The 22,609-nt window shown below is 41.9% G+C and overlaps 1 protein-coding gene across 6 annotated transcripts in view; it reads right to left on the minus strand.

Annotated features, from left to right (window-relative positions):
- Positions 1-1,656: 1,656 nt before the first annotated feature.
- pak5 (p21 protein (Cdc42/Rac)-activated kinase 5) overlaps positions 1,657-22,609 on the minus strand; it is a 74,641-nt gene continuing 53,688 nt past the window's right edge. For 5 of the 6 annotated variants that reach the window (XM_046060691.1, XM_046060690.1, XM_046060694.1 and 2 more), the window contains 9 exons: positions 16,112-16,951; positions 12,114-12,323; positions 11,690-11,831; positions 11,439-11,593; positions 9,740-9,873; positions 5,631-5,757; positions 4,967-5,092; positions 4,706-4,840; positions 1,657-3,464 (listed from right to left, as the gene is read on the minus strand). In XM_046060691.1, coding sequence (XP_045916647.1) covers positions 3,309-3,464; positions 4,706-4,840; positions 4,967-5,092; positions 5,631-5,757; positions 9,740-9,873; positions 11,439-11,593; positions 11,690-11,831; positions 12,114-12,323; positions 16,112-16,951 — 2,025 coding nt within the window. In that variant the 3' untranslated portion in view covers positions 1,657-3,308. Of the gene's footprint in view, positions 3,465-4,705; positions 4,841-4,966; positions 5,093-5,199; positions 5,431-5,630; positions 5,758-9,739; positions 9,874-11,438; positions 11,594-11,689; positions 11,832-12,113; positions 12,324-16,111; positions 16,952-22,609 lie in introns of those variants that run through there. The other variant, XR_006826748.1, reaches the window with a different exon arrangement.

Consider the following 22,609-nt stretch of genomic DNA (forward strand, 5'->3'; position numbering starts at 1 on the left):
TCCGACTTGACGGTGCCGTTTTCATACCCCGCCCCTACAGTCACGACAGACTACCAAGTCGGCGAAAGTCAGCCGCAGTCATCTCGAACGCACCTAATTAAAGCTGACCTAAATAAGTAGCCATACAACACATGGCTGAGTTTACTATGACAATACATGAACAATGATGCGCGCAGGGTAGCCATTACAGCCAGTATGTTTCAGCCGGAGAGACATTCAACCACTAACCTAATTTAACCAAAGCACTGTGCTACAATACACCTTTTACATGAACCAACCGCTAACCCATGACAGCAAAAGGTAGCAGAAGCCGAGGGAGGCCTTATGTAGAGATGCCGACACACTGCTAGTTAATTAGCATATAGGCCTAGGCCTATGTCCACCGAAAGCTACAATAAATAAAGAAATACAGTGTTGCAGACAACTCACAATTCAGTTGGAAAAACTCACCTATTGCTCAGATTCACAGAATTCCAGTAATGGAGCCGCGGCCAGTCGAGCTTGTGTCGTTTCCGGTGTGACACCAAAATGTGTGACCTATCAGATTCTGCGACCCCAATGGGAAGAGGCTTTGTTGACGATGTGAAGCGGCTGCAGTTTGGTGAGGTTTAGGCACCAAAAGTACTTGGTTGGGTTTAGGTACTAAAAGTACTTGGTTATGGTTAGGAAAACATCGTTGTTTGGGTTTTGGTCACAGAATCTTTTAGGTCACAGATTTTGTTGTGGCCGAAATCCTTTTCCTCCTCATTTGGAAACAAGTTCCTTGGACTTTTAATGGTGAAATAACTCAGCAACATGGACAGTTTCCAACAGCAATAGCCCTTGCACTGTTACATTGTTGTATTAGTACTATTACTTAAGTAAAGGATCTGAGAACTTCTTCCACCACTGTTAAAATCAAAGGGCATGACCAACTGTCCTCTATGGTAGCTTTGGCCCTAATGGAGCTGATAATTAATTATATTAATTACACCTGTGAAAAAGATAAAAATCTAACAAAACAAAAAAAACATGGGAGAAATGAAAGGTCAATAAACACCTATTTAGGTAGCCTACAAATTCACAATTTTGTCTACCTATAATGTGATGCCGAGCATTTGGAGCAGTTGAGAATGTATGGATGCATTACATTATTCACCTTGTGACTGATAACTCAGCGATTCTACAATCTTGAGTATGATCCTCATTGATGCCCTGCAGTCCCACTGGCCCCAGTACTTGTGCTTTTATTTACTGGGCCATCGGCGGAGGTATCTTCCTCTGAGAAAGAAGCTCCATTCTCTGTCCGAGCTAAATCAATATCCCATTATAGTGTTCCAGAGGGAAATGGCTTAGAGGAAGGAAAGAGAAATAACCTCATATATTATGGCAACACCAATCCATTGATGTGTTTTTCTGCTTCTCTGTTCCAAGGTGAAGTTAGGGTGAAGTTGTTGGAAATGAGAACTGTTGAATTTAGAGAATATGGAAGACCCAAACAACAAAGAGAAAATAAACTGTTGATGACTGAAAGGAACTCCCTTGAATAATTTGACAGTGTGCTGTTTGAAAAAAAAACTCTGCTTGATATGAGACACAGAGAGAAGAGGAAGAAAAGAAGAATAAGAAGAGTAGGCTGTATAGGGTGATGAAGGAAAAATCCATGCAACACATCTCAATGTTTTTATGGGTGTTTTTTAATTGAAACCAGCTTCACTGATAACAAACATGCAATATCACTGTACAAGCCAACACCACTGATAAGTGTTACTCATTCAAGTCTTGACACATTGTCAAGGATTAGCCTGGCACGCACTCGCACACACACACTTTCAGATGTTGTACAGAGATAAACACGCTCTACCTCTTTTTCTCTTTGACATACACAGGACACACACTCGCACGCAAACACTCACATTCGTGTACGCACAGTCATATTTACATATCACAGTGAATGATGGGTAAAAACTGACGCGGGGAGGAGGATTACACTGTTCTCCCGGTCCGACCAGAGATGAGAATGGCAGCACAGTTCCAGTGATAGCGAGTGTGTGTCTGACTGAGGTGGGATAAGGAGTGTGATGATGACAGTGAGGATGTGAGTAGAAAACGAGACCTTTTATCAGCATCCTAAAATCTGAGCGGTAGGCGGCGGGCGTCTTGGATGGGCGCCTCTAATATAAAAGAAAACAGGTCTGCGTAGAATAAATCGTCTTTTTTTGTCAAATCCACTCAGTCTGTGCTACATTTAAATGCATGGTGTAATTACAGTAACATAAATACAGGGCTTCATGGTTTCATAAGTAGGTTTGGGGTATTGCTTGGATGATATAATAACTGATATCACTGTCTGCCGATGCACTTTTAGAAATGTAAATCAACCCCCTCCCCCCAAAAAAAGAAAAAGGCCACACTACCAAACAATTCCAATAAATAAATAAATACTTTAAAACGTCATACAAAATTCTGGTATTACCCTTTTCCCAACATTTAATGGAAGTTCTGTCTACAAATGTAAGATAATAAATATATTTAGTATTTTTAGTAACAGTTAGGTTTAAGTTGGTTTATTTGGGATATCTCTTATATCTTTAAGCAAAAAATGGATTATAAACAGTAGGAAAGATCTCTGCAGAAACTCTATTTAATACTGCTCATATCACAATGGTTACGACACGATAAAATACTGCAAATTATCAAAACTGTACAGAAAAACTTACAAGTTTCTCTAAAATACATTTTCACTGTTAGTGTGTGACAAGAGAGACACAAGAGAGCTCGTCTCTGTTTGGCCAGCAGAGCAGCAGCCTGTCCTTCAGATGGGCTGACGACAACAGTCATTACCAGTCAAAGGCAGCTCTCTGCACGTAGCTGATTGTTCTGCCCTCTGCTGCACCAGTTTGGAGCAGAGCGCCGGGCCCCATGGTCCCTCCACCTCGTCAGCGGTTCGCAACACCCCTCTGAAGCTCTTGCTGATGGCTACTACAACTCTACATGGAGCTGAGGACTCACAGTCTAGGAAGAGAAAAAGACTGCAGCAGGGCGAGCTAGCCCACACGTTTCTACTTGACGTCTGGCACAGTACACTCTTCTACTCCAGTTCATAGTTTCAAAATGGTAGACGTTTTTTTTCTACTTTTCTCTGTTGTGTGTTTTTTAAAATGTATTATATTCCTCTAGCTAATCTACTTCACGGTTACAGGTGTGAGAGTTAGTGGCGCACCACCAATTGGTGGAGTGTTTTGGCTGGGTGAGGGCAGTGCCACCCTGGTAATGTGTGAATGTGTGTGTTTTTTAGTGTAGAGGAGGGCAGGTTTTGGGCCAACAGGTCAGCGGTGGCGATAGTGTCTCATGAGGGGGACGATGCAGGAAGGTGGACCAGACAGCTTGAGGAAGGGGTGCTGGAGGAGTTCCTGGGCCGTGGCTCTCTGCGAGGGCTCCCTCACCAGCATCAGATCCAGGAAGGACCGCAGCACCGAAGACACCTGAAGACATAAAGAAATGCTTTAATTCTGGTCCTTTATTTGATCTATGATTATTGATTGTAAAGGGGAGTTTAATACTAGCACAAACTTGCAGGAAATATCTTAGATAAAGAACTTGTGTTGTAGCAATGTCAATCTGTGAGCTTGTCCATGACGGTCCAGATTGACATTCTTGGAAAGCCAGAGAATGAACCTTAATGTTAATGGTGATCTCCTGACTTTACCTCTAGCGCCACCATAAGGTTGACATTTGATGTTCTTAGAAAACATGTTAACAATTACTGGATGGATTGCCATGAAATTTGGTACACAAATTCATGTCCCCTCAGGATGAATTATAATAACTTTGGTGATCCCTTTACTGTCCATCTAGTGCCATCATCAAGTCCAAATTGTATCTTTTAAGCTTTACTTTGTGTTTTGTGCTAAAATGTTAGCATGCTAACATGCTAGACTAAGATGGTGAACATAGTAAACATTATAGCTAATAATTTAGCTCACAACTGTGCCAAAATCCAGGCTCACAGAACTGCTAGCCTTACACTGGATGTAAGTTTGGGTTTACTGATAAATAGTCAATAAGTAGCACTCCAGTAAGAAATTCCTGAGATTTAACTTCTGTTTAATGCTCTGCTAATGTTGGGCTGATACATTTAAATTCTGGATCAATAGAGTAGTTTTGATGCAGTTTTGCTGCTGATTTCAGCGATAAAGCATTCAGAGTATGGTAGAAATCAGATTTTCACTTCTAGTCTTGACATACCAAACACACAGATCAAACAGGATTTCTCACAACAAAGCTGAAATATAGATGTATAACTAAAGGCCATAACAGTATGGCTAGCCATTATTGTTAAATTATGTAGAATAAACCTGTTTTAGAGTTAACTAAAAAGCTAGAATTGAAAGTCATTTTAAAATACTAATATATAGTAAGTACTTTTGTATGCACTCGGTCATAATAGGTCACAAATTACTGAATATATTTTTTACTGCAGTGTATCATGCAGCAGAAATGACCACATACACACCCACCAGTTAGTGTCACTACATTGTTTATGTCAATATTAAGGTTGGTCATTTTGAGCATTTCTACAAATGATCTGCATGTATTACTTGAATGCATTCACACTTCAATCATATGTATGAACAAAGATTTTTTTTAAATCCTTGATTTTTACTTCAGAATTTCCTTCCACTATGCTTACTGTTCTAAAAACCTGCATTGCAGCCTTTCTTACCTTGTGCGACTCTTTTAGCCGCGGGGGCAGGTTGTCTCGTATCCTCCTCATGGCCTGCAGAGGGGGTTCATTGAAGTAAGGGGGCTCTCCATCCACCATCTCGATCACCATGATGCCTAAAGACCAGATATCCACCTGGACACACAAGAAAACATTCATCCTGTCTACTAGTGCAGAGGCATGCAAAAGATACAGTATGCTGGGAAGTCTCTCTGGCACTTGGTGCAGAGCAACGGTAATCCATGTGTTTGCTGTCCTCACCTCGGTCCCATAAGGTAGTCTGGAGATGACCTCTGGTGCCATCCAGTAGGGTGTGCCCACGAGGGACTTCCTCTTGGGCACCTCTTTGGAAACTTGGGCACAAAAGCCAAAGTCTGATAGCTTGATCTGCAAACACACACAACCACCATGGTTTGTTACTACTGTGTGTGGACATACAGTGCAAATTGTATTAGTTCAGAACCTCTGTGTTTGATGTCAAGAAGTGCACTGACCCATTGTGATGAAGAGCTTTCATGGAAGACACTAATCTCCCGTATTAGCGGTTAATTATCCTTCAGTTAATCATGTCTTATCAGCTCTTTAGGAGGCATTAGGCAGGATTTAATTACTGGGGCACAAGTGATAAGTGATGATGATGAGTTTCTGGCACAGGCTGTTGACAAGTGGCAGGAGTGGCACCAATGGAGAAGGTCAGTGAGAGTGTGTGTGTTACACTGAGATCACTAGTGACAGGAACAAAGGTAGTAGCATTGGTTATTAAATACCTGGGTATTACTGTTTAAATGGGGATCTTCAGGTTTAATAACATCCCAAAGGGAGGAGTGTGAATTAATAATATATCCACACACCACATACAGAAACACATGCACAGAGAGACACACACACACACACACACACACACACACTCATCATGTGCACTTACCCTGCCATCACTGGTCAGGAGAATGGAGTCGCTCTTAATGTCGCGGTGGATGACGCCCTGCGTGTGCAGGTAGCACAGAGCCCTCAGCACCGACAAGCACACTGTGGCAATCTGCTCCTCATTCATCCTGTGAGAACACACACACACATACATGTCAGCAATGACTATGAAAGTAGAAGAGCATGTAGGAATATATTTCACATGTAGAAATGTCAGAAAAGATATGTCATTTTTCTTTTGGTTGAGGTGAGGATAGTCCAAGTTTTTTGGAAGAGCAGTGGAGGGTGTTTTGCTTTTTAAAATGATTTATGTATTTGTTTATTTATATATATTTGTTCTTACCCTAAATTTTATTGTAGCACTCTCCTGTGATGTAGTTAATAGTGACTTTACCTTCATTGTAACTGTATTAGCCTGTGTCATGCCATCCTAATTAAAAACATTATGAATTTAATATTTGAATCACTTATTCTCACTTATATATATATATATATACATATATATCAAATTATATTAATTGTCATAGCTTCTTATAGTATCTTGTTGATTGTATTAATCTTTTCTTTTTTGTTTTTATTGTCTTTTTAATTTTCACCCTTTTTATATTTATTAATTTACTGTACAGTTTGTCATACATCTTTTTTATCCATGTACTTTTTGTATTTTCTGTACTTTCTTTCTACGTGGTGCATTGTGGGAAAGGAAAAGGGTAAGACAGGTGGGCAAAAGCACAAATAAAATGTGAATGTCTTATTAAATCGATTTGTTTTTCTAAATGTGCACTAATTTCTAAAGAAACTACAACAAAAAAGCTATATAGCTAGTCCCTAAATAAGGTATACTTTAATATCTAAATTACTACTATTTATTAGGCTACAGCTCAGATGAATCTGGCTTCAGACTTTGCTGTCATTCTAAAGAGATTACAGTTCAACACAACTACAATGGAGCAGAAATCCAGTTTGAAAATATCTCCCTGCAGCCTGCAGCGACTGTAGCTGTGCAGAGCGGACAGGAGGGTCCCATATGGAGAGACGGGGCGATGCAGTGCGTCTGAATGAGCTCGCACAGAAACTCACAGCTCCACTGAACATTTACATCTAGACCCAGCTGGCCAGGCCATGCCGTGGGTTTATGTGTGTGTGTGTGTGTGTGTGTGTGTGTGTGTGTGTGTGTGTGTGTGTGTGTGTGTGTGTGTGTGTGTGTGTGCTCATGCGCTTTAAGCTGCCATCACATACATGTGCAGAAATAGAGACATGCTCATTTGCAGGCATGGATCAAGGAAACATACATATATGCAGTATTCATGCATATGAAGTATATATACACACACATTCATACATGTTCTCTCAACACTCACTCACACACACACACACACACACACACACACACACACTCTTAGCACTGCACATAGCATCAGATTTTATTGTCACACATGTATGCATTTACAATCACAAGAAATAAATGAGCCTTCTGCTAATAGCAAAACAACTGGCTAACGCAAAGTGTTCAGGATGGAGATGTGTATGCAAAAACAATTCACCTCTTACTGCCCCCCCCCTTTCTCCCATCCCCTTCATCCCTCACTCAAACACACACAAATGAACACACACAATTAAAAGGAAAACAGGATCACTGAAATAGAAAATTGTTACAAACACAAAGTAAAAAACAATTTTAATGAGCCTGTAAAGGTTGCCAGGGGGAGGAGAATGATATACACACCTACAGACACACAAACATGCACACGTTAATACACACACACACACACACACACACACACACACACACACACACACACACACACAACTGCAAGCATAAATACTTATGCTTTTGCCCTTACTGGATAAAATCCCTGTAAAGTGCAGCTCATTAACAAAAGCATATAATTTAAATTTGAATGTCATTGAAGTAGCTCGGGAACACAGACGCCCACTCTGACACCACTGACTCGCTTGTATCTCGGTGTGTGTTGGCTGCCAACAAGCCAGCGACCTGATGCAGCTTGCACCACGTAAGGCAGGCAGCAGTTACTTCTACAACAAAAGGCGTAACAGAAATAGCACAGAGCTTTCACCTGGACAAATATGGAGGAACTTACCAGGAAAAAACACACTGCAACATTGCTTGTATCATCAACTTCGATAGATATAATGCCTAATAATTAAATCAAGTGGTCAATTTGTATGGTTACTAAGCAAACAAAATTTAAGAGATGAGAAATGAGATTTTAATGACATTGTGCGATTAAGTTCTATTTGACAAAAATAGTTTTCCTCTTTCTTTGGTCTCACTGGTGATATTGGCAAGAATATCAATTAGAATATTGAAAAAATTCCACAAAAACATACACACTTAGTTCCACTTAAAATTCAACAAACTCATGAAAAAGAGTGATGGGGAGTTAAGGAGCAAACATGTGCGCGCAATAATATCCTCTTTACTGAGATTTCCATTAGTACTTCTAAGAGCACTCGTGCATACTGAAACACTCTCTCTCTCTTTCTGTCTCTCAGTCACACACACACACACACACACACACACAGGCAAACATCTGTGTGGGAGCCTGTTAAAAATACTTCACGGTAGCAGCGGTGCTCAGCCTCACCAAAGCGTGTTATTAGCATCCGACACCGCACAGTGCTAATGCTGACACTCCACGCAAATGACTGTAATTAAACACCAAGCACAAAGTAAGCTTAAAACAATGAGGCGGCAGCTTAGAAACACGACTCAACAACAGAGAAGCAATTAGGAAAAGTTGGAGAACAATAATCCTAAAACTATCAAACGCAGAACTGGATTACAGCCCATCTGCTTGTTTCTCCTGGTTGTCTTGCAAAATCATCCATCTTTGTGACGTTTCTCATGTGCAGAGCAAATTAAATGACCTTGTGATTTTTAACAACCCCATTGGATGTCACCACCATCACCAGCACATCAAATGTATTCAGTCATTCAGAGATTTCGATTAAAAATGGAGCCCATGAGCCCTCTCCCATATTGTTGCTTCCACTGACTGTCTCGTCATTCAACATAACTGATACTAACACACGCACACACACACACACACACACACACAAATGACACACACAAAGTTTATTTCTTGGCATCAGAGATATATTAAGTCAGAATCTTATTATTATTTTATTTCTCTATTTATTTTAGCTCTTATCAAGCTCTTGTCATTCATACTGTGCACATTCTGTTTTTTCATTCTGTCAAAAACACTGCTGTTAGGGTTTTAAAGGATTAGGTTGTCATTTTCGGGAATATACGTTATCGTTTTCTTGCCTAAAGTTAGCAGGAAGATCAATACCACTCTCACGTATGTCTGGTAAATATGAAGCTTACAACCAGGAGAGAGTTATTTTAGCTTAGCATAAACAGGGGGAAACAGCTAGCCTGGATCTGTGCGAAGCTAACATAATCCACCTACCTGCGCCTCTATAACTCACTATTAACATTTTAAATCATGTTTGATTAAACCTTACAAAAAATATAGTGTACTCACTGCTGGTTGCGTGGCAATGCTGTTTCCCCCTGTTTTAAGCCTTTGTACTAAGCTAAAATAACAGTCTCATGGCTGTAGCTTCATATTTTACTGACAGTTATGAGAGTGGAATTGATCTGCATAACCACTTCTCCGGAACTAAGCAAATAAGGCGTATTCCTTTAACTTCCCGTTACTGAATGATTCATTTCAGAAGTGATTTAAGGATATTACTAATTACATCATCAAGCAGGGAGGTTTTTGCTCCCAGTTGAACTTTAAACACCATACAATCTACACTGTGAGGTCCGCAAATATAGTGCTATTCTTTTGGTTGTTTCTAGTAGCAGGTTCCTACTTCAGGAGATTAAGTAAACAAAGTCCTTATCCACTTATTTTTGATTGGTTCTGCGTTGTGTCAAAGTGCTTGGACCCTGTTATACCTGCTTCTAGGTGTAGTTCTTATTTAAAAATGCATTTTGATAGTCCCTCTTTTACTTCTGTTTTTGTTACTCTATGACTATTTCCACGACCACTTCAGGGCTTTTGTGGTATTTTACACTGCTGTTTTTAGTACACTTTAGGATCTTATATTTCTATATTCAAGAGGGGTTACCTGGTGTGAGTCACAATGTCAGTGAGTGCACCACCCTCGAGAAACTCCATGACAACCCATAGCTCGTCTCCCACCAGGTAGCTGTTGTACATGTCAACCACGTTCTCGTGATGGTAGTCCCTCATGATCACCACCTAAAACAGACAGAGACAGAGAGAGAGAAAAGTAAATTACTTGTTTATATATTTATTTGTTAACATGATAAAGAGGCCTATAAATTACATATTCCGATATGAAAAAAACATTGTATGTATCATGTAACACAAGTATTATTATAATTACTATTAATTGCTAAATTAAATACTGCATTTGGATCAATACACAAAATCAAATGTATGGATGCATGTTAAATATGTTAAAAAGAAATCATCTACTATTTAAATAATAAATTAAATTTGTTCATGTCATTTTAATTATTTATTCATTTAACTTTCCTTTGTTTAATGGGAACATGTTCTGGAGGCTTAACTATAAAGGGGTTACATTCAGAAATTAATAGGATTACACGAAGCAAATTAGTTTCCAACTGAACATGCACTGGTTCACATTTGTGTTCACTTTACACACATGCTAACATACATGCATCATGCATGCAATCATTCTCTCTCTCTCTCTCTCTCTCTCTCTCGCTCACCTACAACACACACACACACACACACACACACACACACACACACACACACACACACACAAAATAGAATCAGTAATATTGCTTGATAAAGGAGATCCAAGGCTCAATCTTTAATCAATTCACATTTTAGTTTTTCTTTTTTATTTCATTGGGAATGAAAATGATACAGAGCTCATTTGTCAATAGTTAGCATACCGTGAAAAGAAACGGCTATGAATATAATTCTCGCTGAGGGGTTTCAGCATGAATACTATTAATACATTTTTAGTAAATAAATGCAATTATGGATGTAAAAATGTGCTTGTGGTTTGATTGCTATGGATATGTGTCAGGGTAACAGAAGCAAACTGAACTTGTTTTTCGGTTATTAAGCAAGCTACTGTTTTGCTGTGAGATTTATTTTTATGTAGGTGTAATGATGCTATTTAAACCAGTTTCATCTCTGCTGCTATTTGTTTGAGCTACCTGTGATAAATGTGAATTCATGTGTGGGGAGTGGGCTTCAGGCTCTTCACTTATGTGTATCAAACTGACCTACAGTAGCAGTCAGTAGGCGATATGAGGATAGATTTGTAATTCTGCCTTTTTTATCTCAATCCCACTCTTCTGTCAGTTGGATCATCTTGGATCTATAATATAATATTCTTCTTCTTCTTCTTGAGCAGGTCAGGTGACTGAGAAATTAAACCTACACTGATATCACTGCACAATATGCTGTAACAATTACACATTATTTCAGTTTAGTCAATGTCCCTAAAAAAAGTCAAAGGGGCCAAAAATAGGCTACCTTCTGAAAAAAAGGCACATGGATGCCTCCCTCCCTCCTCCTATATGTGTGGGGGCCATTGGGCCTTCCCCTCTGTTAGAAATGAACAAATCACAGACTGGTAGCAGTACAACATCCACTGTGAAGTCTCCAAAAAGAACCAGAACTACAGTAAATGTGTTGCTGTATAAGCTAATGACACCCAGGGATGTTAGTCAATGTTGAAATGGACTGCTGTAGGTGTGAGCATGCTTGAGATAAGTGTACTGCTGTCATGCCCCATCTCTGTCAGTCTTTCATGCCTCATTAAAGAGCAGCTCTCTCCTCTGCTGTTTCCTGAGGTCCATCTTCTTCACAGCCACCTGCTTGCCACTGTGCTTCTCGCTGGCGATGCACACGATACCCGTGGAGCCCTCGCCGATTTTGATAAAGCTGTCCAGGTATTCCCGAGGGTCGCCTTTAGGCATGCATAAACATAGCTCAATTTTAATGTGGCACCAGAATATTTTTTTTTTATGTAAGGCATGTCACTTTTCTTTTGTCCATTCCTCACCTGGGTTGACCACCAGTTGAAGTGCAGCTCTGAACTGCTCATGAGAGACTCTGGAGGGTTGAGTGTCGGAGCTGGACCCCCAGGAAGGAGGCGGGTAGGCCCCCGGGGGGATGTAGGGTGATGAGGGCTGTGAGTAGGCCCCCTGTGTTTAGAACACACACAGATGTACAGAGTGACAGAGAAACAGAGAGAGGCTATATTTAACTAAACTACGGTGACTTCCAAAACAACATCAAATGCATTATTCCTACCCTAATCTATAGCACAAAACACCTGCTTTTCAGGCCTGTTTTCAGTTTTGCTACAGTGCACCTTTTCAGCCAATTCAATGGGGTTTCATATGGTTTTATCTGGCGTAAGAAGCTACACATCTCTCAAATGTTTGTCATCAGTTGTATTAGTGAACACAGAGAATATGCTGTACCTGAGGGGTGTACGGTGGGCTGGGCTGGGAGGGGGGATGGTGGTATGGTGAAGGTTTGTAATGGTGAAAGACAGGAGGGTAGGGCAGGTGTGCTGGGGGGTAGCCAGGCGGCTTGGTGTGGCTCTGAGGTTGCTTAAGAGGCCCTCTGGGGTAGGTGTCGCCACCCGTAACCTGGGGACTGCCATCACGTAGCGGACGCTCATAGTCACCCTGGAGAAGAGAGCACAAGGATAAAGTTATTTGACTGATGTATCCCCATTTAAAGAAACAAAACTCTCCAATTACACCAGCTGGGAGCATACTGTATGCATAGTGTTCATTAGTTACTTAAAAATGTAACTGTGCTAAATGCATCAGTGTAATGCATGACCACACACTCTGTCCACATCAAAATGCCAGCTCTACTTCCAGGTATGTCTGCAGGTACATTAGCCCTCGACAGACCTAACAGAGGACGTTTAGTCCACAGCACATGGACCATAATTTATCATTACCACCCCACAATTCTCCTCAACAACTCCATTCATCAACCAGGAGCCCAGGGAGCATCAGGATCTGGGACACTCTTCTTTCTTAAGATCCTAGAAACGCCTCTTTTAAACTTTAAAGTTGTGCGGGAGCATGAATAGTCGCACTTAACTGAGAGAGACTTATTAAAAGGTCAGTTGTTTGACACAGTTGAACTGGTCTGACTCATAATGGGCCTGGTGTACACACACAAATGCATGCACATACATACACACAAACCTTGAGGAGACTCTCAAACCATAAATGACCACATCAGTAGTGATTTCATAACTCAACACATTATAGTCACCATATATGTACTATATCATACTACTACCAGTTTATAAAGGCGGAAGATGTTCTACTGTGTAACAATGACCACAGCAAATAAAAACTAGGAAATAGTTGGTGAATGCTGGTGGTATTCAATCCTTGTTGGCATGTCTAATGTACAGCACAGGAGATGGCCAGAGAAAAGTAATCTAAAAAAAAAAAGTTTGCCTGGATTGGTTAGATCACTTTCTCCACCCTGCAGAGATTAAATTACTTTACCTTTGCCACCTCCCGAAAATGCTCTTTAACCAGTATGATTTATTTTTCTCGTAATAAAAAACTCCCTCTCTTTCCTTTTATTTGTTTCTCTCTCTGTGCCTGTCACTCTTTCTCTTTACAGTTACACAGACACACACACACACACACACACACACACACACACACACACACACACACAGACACACACACGTGCATGGAGGAGGAGCCCTGATGTGTTAGGATGGTGTATAATTACATGGTGTGAATTCTTTTAATCAATCACTCTCAGGCAGGTGTGGGTGCTGGGATGGCCCAGTCTTGCGCCCCCCCTATCGTTGGCCAGCACTGCTGGCTGGCTGTCAGCCAAGGGTCTCCTGATCCATGTTGGTTAAACGCGCATTAATCTGAGTTTGGCAGGGTAATCAACAACCTAACTCAACTGTGAAATTGAATTCCACGGTGGAACATCGTTCGGCCAGTTTTATGCTAAGGCTGCAGAAAGGGAAAGTGCCGCAACATCAATTTGTCACCGAGAGCTGCGGCACTGAGCTCGCATTCCCCACAAAACACAGTGGGAGAGAGAGAGCAAGAGAGGAAGGCAGAGAGGGGAGGGAGTGTGTGCGTTTGTATCTTTGTGTGGCTGCGTGTCTGTGTGTGGCCAAGTCTCCGCGCTGTCTACTGTTACATCCCCACTGGCTCCCAACAACAGCAGGGAAAAAAGAAGGATTTACTTCAGTGGTGTGAGTGGGCTGAATTAGGGAAAGAGAAGAAAGGGTAGAGAATGAGAGAGGAGAGAGAGGGTGGGTTTGTTACATGGTCCACGAGTCAAGAAGAATAGTGATTCTTAAGCTGCCAGATGATTCCTTGTCTTTTTTTTCTTTTTACAACTGCTGCATCTCCAAACATCACAAGACAAATTAAGGTGCATTGATTCCTTAGCCAGCTCTTCACTATGGCCTATATTTAATGTGATGTAAGATTTGACAAAACAATAAATAGAGCACCAAATCAAGTATTAACAATACACCAAATATAGTCTGATTGAATTAATATCTTTTAGCACTTTTACCTTTTGGATGGACTGTTAAGTCTTAAATCTAAAGGAAAGCAAATGTGCGTCCTCAAGCACAACAACTCTGAAAGTGGTAATAATCAACAATATGTAAGAAAAAATGACCTTCTCCTGCGTCACTTACAATCCTGCTACTCTTGCATTCTCCGTGGCAGTTTTTTTTCTATGAGTGGCTATTTACTGAAGCATGCAGGCTAAATGGTTTTTCATCAAGGCACCCTGGGATCTACATCAGCACACCCAGTTTCCATCTTAGCTGCTGGACTCACTGTGTGTGTGTGTGTGTGTGTGTGTGTGTGTGTGTGTGTGTGTGTGTGTGTGTGTGTGTGTGTGTGTGTGTGTGTGTGAGAAGGAGGGGTGTTGGAGAGCTGTGGTAGCAGTACACACACCTGTATTATGGGCTTCACTGAAAGATTTGGAGAATGATATAAAGAATATAGAGAAATGATATGAAGAACACTTTACAGAATGATAGCAAATAGCAAATGCAGTTATATAATAATATTGACATAAAAGAACCACCTCAAGTAACTTATACTGGAAAGATATTGTTACATTTCACAGCCACTAATGCATGGAAGGTGTGTTTGCTCTTGTCTGTGGAGTCTCTGTGTGGAAGAATCTCTTAGGCATCTCAGTCTTTCCTACTGCTCCACTGGAGCACATCACAGACAGCATCACACTCTCCAAGTGCCAACATACTTATAGTTCTGGTGTTGCACATACAATGGGCAGCTTTAAGCTATGAAACATGACATTCTACCAACAATCAAATCTGTAATTTCATATTTACCACAACTTTTGTTCTTATGTGAATAACATTTTACTGGCTATCTGCTGAGTATAATTTTCTAGCAAATCCTGCACTTTTATCACCTCGAAGTTCTGCTTGTTTGTGTGTTTTCTGGTGACATGTTTGGTTAGGAGCACCCATGATACACAGATAAACTGTGTAAGATTCATATCTGCCCTCGTATCTAGATTTGTTCTCTACCCACAGAACACTGCAATCAGTCTGCATCAAATGATGCATCAAATCTTCATCATTTGCAAACATAACATACCAATTTTATGCAGACAATTATCATTATCATTCCTACCATTATCAACGGTTTAACCTGGCTAAAGCTTTCCTGTTAGATATTTACTTGCCATTAAGTAACAGCAACATTGTTTGCTCTTTATATCAAAATGTTGCAGATCCTAACACAGTTTTTGTCAGTTCTGGTCTGGTTTAGTCAATTCTACTTTGATTTTACCTGATTCTGGTATTTTCATTTTTACTTTCTTCCTGCCATGTCACTGCCTCTCGCTTCTTTCTTTATTCTCTACATTCCTTTGTGCATCTCTTTGTCTAGTCTCTGTAACTCTTCCTGTAATTCAGAGATTTCTGGTCGATGGTCAGCATGAGCATTAATTTATCTGTGTGCAGAGACAGTGGCAACTGAAGAGGGGTAATTCTGTATGTGGCAGCGCCTGCCTTATTCAGGGACGAGTAGATTAACAGTTGACACTATCTATCTGGCAGGAATGCCAGAAAAAAATTGTGTAGAGCAAGAATGAAAGAGAACTAGAACCATAGGGAGAGAGATAGATAAAGAAAGAGGAAAAAGAGTGTAGGTGGATGGGAGGTGGGACTAAATGTGGGGATACCACTGTGTAATTTTCTCTGAGATGTTTCTACAGGCTTGTCAGGGAGGTGTGGAGTGCTGTGTTGAAACATGTTTCTGGATAGCTACTGTAGCCATTTGGTAGATTATACAATATGCTCCGCAGTTTAGAGTAAACACTGTCAAAGTCCCTGTCAAAATTATTTTCATAGATTAATAGATGTTTTTTTTTATTATTATTACTAGAATGCCATAGTTTTTGTGTTTGGTGTAGATACCTTGGATATGGTCTGTGAGTTAGCGAGACTCTCCGAGAGGCGAGGGTAAGTGTAGGAGCTGTATGGGTGAGCCTGTGGAGGATTCTTGAAAGCCCCACTGGCTGCATATGGAACATTTGGCTCCTGCAGCCCAGAGCCTGAGCGAGATCGTTGCCTTATAGCTGGCGTGGGGCTGGTCTGGGTCACATAAGAACTCTTGGGCCGCTTTTCATATTCGTCCCGCAGGCCACCGTAGCTCCACTCACTGTCTGGGTAGTTGATCTGCTCGCTGTGTAGTGAGGCACGAGATGGCGTGCCTACTGAAGTGTCCCGGTAATCCTGACTGGACGAGCCACCCACAGACGCCCGATAGTAGCCGCTGGAGCCCACCCCACTCCCCACCGTTGAGGCCACCTCATCAGCTGAGCGCCCTTTGCTCTCCAGGTAGGCGTGGTAGTCCGGGGGAAGCTTGCCATAGTCTGATTTTTGGGGCATGGCGTCCGGGTAGAAGTGGCTGCGGATAGGGTGCGAGTGACCATTCTGCTTGGTGAATCGATAGTGCCTCCCAACTGCCCAGTCCCCGTCTATGGAGAACCCTGGCCTGCTGGGATCAAGAGAGAAGTCCCTGCTGGAGGTGTCTAGGTCACAGGAGTAGCGGGAGTAATAGTGGTTGAATCCATTCTCCTCCGGTGCGTTGGGATGACCACTAACAGAGGGTTTGGAGCTGCTTCCAGCCTGGTGGGGGCCTGGTGGGCTCTCTTTACGCAGGGAGTTGGACCGTGTTACTGAGATGTTGTCAAACTCCTCCAGCAGGCCGTTGATGGATGCGTCTTTGGGTGGCCGGTTCCCTCGAACAATGGTCTATGAGAAGAACAAACATATTTACACTTAACATACAAGAGAGTCTGCTGCCTGAGAGTTTGATGAAAGTAGCCCTGATACTTTGGGTTGCAGTGCATTCAATTGCAGTTTAATCATTCATGGTTGAAACTGAATGACATGAATTGAAATTCCAGTTCAATCAACTTCACTCAACTAAAAACATGTACATTTTCGGGCTGGAATTTCAATTTATGTGTATCGGGGCTTTGTGACAAGTATGAAATGAATCATCACTTGCAATAAATGAACGCCGGTATTCAGTAGACATCTGAAAGAACGGCAGGCATCAGTCTACACAACCACTAGTTGTGAGTTGGGATGCAGCTAGAAAATGCATGGAGACAAATGACGGGATACCTCAGATGCTAAAAGGAAACCAGTGGTGGATTGAAAGAGCTAATTCCTGCCCCATTTCCCTCACAACAGATTAGCTTCATTTTCAGTGGGCTGATCAGGATACATTAATAGTTGTGATGGTTGGTTTTGCGCTTGTGAGGTGCATGAGCACACCAGCATGCGCTAACACACACAAACGATGACAGAGTGAGAAAGAGACACATGCTCACATCTGCTTCAAAGCAAAGGCAGCTTAAACATCAGGGGTGCTGCTTATCCCCTCCTACCTTGTGTTAAGCCCTTTACACGGATGTGTCGTGAGTCATGGGGAACTGGTGCTACAGCAGAACTCACTGAACTACACTTTGTGCTTGTGCACGGTGTGTGTGCACGTATGCTGTTTTTGTGGTGTGGACTATGAGAATCACCACCTCCATACAGTGAAAATCATGAGCATGATGACAGTCTGACACACGGCTTTAATCTACCTGTCTCACTGCCACTTGGTCATTACAGGAAACGCTGCATTAGAACAATAGAAACATGTTGCGTGACTGCTGAGAGCTGAGAGGAGGCCGAGCTGTAGGGATTATTACTTACATAATCTGAGAGCTTTTTGTGATGATCAAACAAAACTGCTAAATTTTACTTTTGCATATCTGACTGCGTTTCACTGGTGTTTTCCTTCTATTACAGCCTCTAAGTACCTGAAGTATCAAATCCATTTAGTCAACATCTTTTCACTTGTTATATTTTGCACAATCCACAATCTCAGTAGTTTTACAAATCCTTGTGTGCTTTTGCATTACTACTTCCTATTCCTCTCCTTGCTTTTCAAGATTCAAGGATTCAATGATTTAGGTAATTTAACTGTTTTAGAAATTTTAGAACAAAGAAATTCTGTTTGCAACTCCCTTCTGCTACAATATACAATGCAACAATCATAAAAATCTAAACAAATGTGACTATATTACTGACTAACTGTAACCCAGCGCACCTGTTCCACAGGGACAGCGGTTTAATTCCCACTGGGGCAGCCATTGCTAGAAATGTACTGCACATACTCATCACAATGTGAGGCACTTTGGATACAGCAGAATAGGGTGTCTGATATGACATGCTAACTTGCTGGTTCACAGTCAGCAACAGATTCAATAAATGTTCAAATACTGATACTAAAGCTTTACTTTAGAGGTGTGTGTTTGATGATTGTTTCAAAGTGAGTCTGAATTTGTTCTGAGGCCTGAAACTATGCCACTAAAATGAATAAAACCTTAAACTAACCTGTAGTATTCTTTTCTATGTCTCTTTTTAGAGATAAAACCACAATATTATTTGCATGTATACTTGTTAGTTTTTCCACCTCTGAAGGAGCTGAACTCTTATACCTGACAATGTCACATCAGCAAGTTCTTTGACACTCTTTGACAGCACTCGTGCCTCGCTGTCTGTCATATAACTGTCATACTTGTCTCCGCTGTAGTTTGTCCATGTCACATGTGCTGAGGCAGAGTCTCAGAAAGGCTGGGATAATCATCAACTCTCAGCAACATTGTGCTGACACAGGGATACATCTAGACTCCTTCATTTAGCTACCTACAAACTGGGATGGCATACACACTCCCATCCTCTCATATAATTTATTCGTGAGATTGAGGTTCAACCAGACTTCCACAGTTATCAAAAGTAGAATTACAACTTATTATCGCTCTCTTTCCTTTTCAACTACTAAAGAGGGTCTGAGTTTTGCCCAAAAATAAATTTCTGACAGAGGTGTTGACTAAGGGCTATTCAAATCAAATATCCCTGCCCAATTGTTGCACATTATTTCCCATTTTTAGCCATGTTAGCACCGTGGCTATAAAGATGGCAATGTCTGTCTGTCAGTCAAACCTTTGGTCAAGACTGAAATATATACATCGATAATACATAGATAGATTTCTGTTGTATTTCCTACATATATTCAAGGTCCCTAGAGGATCAATTCTAATCACTTTGGTGATTCCCCTACTTTCCACATAGCGCCAAATTCTGCTAAAATAATGACAAATTCTCATCAGCCTCGACTGTACTTGTGTGTACTTGTGTTTAGTGCTAGTTAGAAATTGCTAACAGTCTGAACCTGGTAAAAATGTCGCATGCTAAAAATCTGCATATCAGCATTGTCACTGTAGCATTTAGCTTAAAGCCTAGCTGTGTGTAAGTACAGCCTCACACAGCTGCTAGCATAGCTGTAGGTGTTTGTAGAAGTTTTTTACCAAGTGAAGCAGACACAAACATACAGTATACAGCTCCTATAAAAAAAATAGCTGAGTCGATTGTATTAGTGTTAATATTGGATCTTATGTTGATGTAACTGTCATCTCTGGTGCATTTGCAGCCATACTGAAAACATGTCTGTAGTGGAAGATGGCGTCTTAATCACAAATTCCCAATCTCTCAGAATCTGAATTACAAGGAGGGTTGCTACAGTAACAACATTTTTCTTCCTGTTTCAACTGACAATTTCTTAAACAACTTTTTTATTTCCTTTTTCTAAAGAGATGTATGCAGTTGTTTCTTACTAAAAGAACGCCTTTGCTATTAATAAGGCTGGTTGTTTCACAAATCCTCTCTCCCTTCTATTTTGTTACTGGGGGCGCCTCCCTTCTCCCCCTTTAACACTCCAGTTGCTCTCCTCTGTTTGAGAGCTATAGGCTGTTTGGTGCCGTGACCTGGAACCCAAGGTGAAATGGCCTATAAAAGCAGTGAGTAAAGTCTAGCTGAGAGGCAGAGGCTTCAGGACGAATGGCCTTTTAAACAGGTTGGTGAGCTGAAATCTATCATGCTTTGGACAGATGTTGCAGAACAGAGTGGGCTTGGGCTGACATAAAGAAATCAGAAGTCATACTCTCTTGAAAAACCGGGACTGCTCTTCCATGTTGTTAATGCATTTTCATTAAAAATAATGCTCATGTCACATCAATGTCACATAAATAAGAGTTTGCAGCAGTGAGGTAATACTTTACTCTATCTTTCCTACTCTTGAGGTGCTATTTCTTTGCACTTTTACTGAGCAATCCACTAGAATCTGAAGGCCGGCTGAGCGAGATCAAACAACTCGGTGTGTGTCCCACCCACTGAAACCAAGCTTTTGTCTTGTTAATCCGGAGGGCGATCTCAGCTGGGTGCAATCATTCTTAATGCCCAACACCTGTGTGCAATTAGACTCACAGTACTTCAGTGAAACCTACCACTGAAGCGTCAGCGTGGGCTACTTGTGTGAAGACCTACTTGGGTAAAGACCAGCGAGTCCACTGAGCAAGGCCGCCTACATGAGAAGCTTTTTCCCTTTCTGAGGCACACCTACTCACCTAAAGCTGCCAGCTACAACAACACTCAGGCCATGTGCTACTACACTATTCCTATTGTCTCCGGTCCACACAAGAGGTATCATGCCAGTAGGCACAGAAACCAGGTACTCCTCAAGACTTTAAAACAGGCACCACCCACATCTGTTTACTTGTCTGTTGGGTCAAGGAGGCCGTCTGGGAGGGGGGTGTGGGACTGGGTTCTTAATTTCCAACAAATGGAAATTCACACAGCTGCTATCCCCGAATCAATATGCCTCTTTTGAATACCATGCTGTCTTTGTGTCCACTCCGGTAAAGGTCTCTGTGATTGTCATATACCGTCCACCAGGACAAATGGGTAACTTTGTGGAGGAGCTAGACACACTGCTGTCTTCAATCCCAGAGCATGACTGTCCCCTACTTGTCCTCGGTGACATGAACATTCACTTAGACAATTCAAACTCAGCAGACTTCCTGTCTCTGATTCAGTCCTTTGATCTAACACGGGTTCTCAGCCCCCTGACCCACAAAGCTGGCAAGGTGCTTGACCTCGTTCTTGTCTGAAACTGTGCCACAGAGTGCCTAACAGTCACACCTCTACATGTGTCTGACCACTATTTCATTCAGTTCACGGTATGCCTACAGGAAAAGCCCATTCTTCCAACAACATTGGTTTCACACCTCCGCAACCTGTCTCCCGCTCACTTTGCCTCAGTGGTAGCTTTCGCTCTACCCACCCTCAACACATTTTCCTCACTTGAGGTCAATGATGCCGCACAATCTCTGTGCTCTACACTAAGCTCGTGACTGGATAGCCTGTGTCCTCTATCCACCAAGCCTGCTCGCCCAAACCAGCCCCACCCGTGGCTAACTGATACCATCTGTGGGCTCCGTACTGATCTCAGAGTGGCTGAAAGAAAATGGCGAAGTGGAGGCTATAACTAGCCAATTCTTTGAAACACTCAAACTCAACCATTGTAGCAGTCCTACTACATCTTTTCCCCTGCCCTTCCAGGTCAGTGGTTGTTCACTCTCCTCGTTTACTCCTCTCATAGAGAGCGAAGTATCAGAACTCTTGACCCGTAGCCGTCCAACTACATGCCCACTGGACCCGATTCCTACGAATCTCCTCCAAGCCATATCTCCTACTGTGGTCCCAACAATCACTCGTGATAAATACTTCTCTGGCTTCAGGAACCTTCCCGACCACTTTCAAAAGGGCTCGGGTTACACCCTTGCTCAAAAAGCCCTCACTTGACCCAACTCAAGTTGAGAACTATCGACCAGTGTCTCTTCTACCATTTATATCCCAAACTATTGAACGGGCAGTATTCAAACAGGTCTCAGAATTCCTCTCAGGGAAGGACCTCCTAGATCCATATCGGTCTGGTTTTCAGAGTGCCCACTCTACTGAAACGGCTCTTCTGTCTGTAACAGAAGCCCTATGGTCAGCTAAAGCTGCAGCCCAATCCTCGGTTCTTATCCTGCTTGACCTATCAGCTGCCTTTGACACGGTCAACCACAGGATCCTGCTATCCACTCTCTCAGCAATGGGAAAATGGCAAATCTCGAGTAAAGCACTCCTGTGGTTCGAATCCTACCTCTCGGGGTGTTCCTACAATGTTCTGCAGCAAGGACAATTATCCTCCTCCCACTGCCTCTCCACAGGGGTGCCCCAAGGCTCAGTGCTTGGGCCCCTTCTCTTCTCAATTTACACCACCTCACTAGTGCCGATCATTTGCTCGCATGGCTTCTCTTACCACTGCTATGCAGATGACACGCAACTCTACCTATCCTTCCCGATCCCACTGTCTCGGCGCGGATCACAGACTGTCTATCAGACATATCTGAATGGATGAAGGCTTGCCACCTTCAACTAAACCTCTCTAAGACTGAACTCTTGGTCATTCCAGCCAAGCAATCTATCCACCATAACATCAAACTACAAATTGACTCCGCAACCATCACT

The sequence above is a fragment of the Micropterus dolomieu genome, linkage group LG10 (assembly GCF_021292245.1).
Source record: "Micropterus dolomieu isolate WLL.071019.BEF.003 ecotype Adirondacks linkage group LG10, ASM2129224v1, whole genome shotgun sequence".
NCBI classification, from domain to species: domain Eukaryota; kingdom Metazoa; phylum Chordata; class Actinopteri; order Centrarchiformes; family Centrarchidae; genus Micropterus; species Micropterus dolomieu.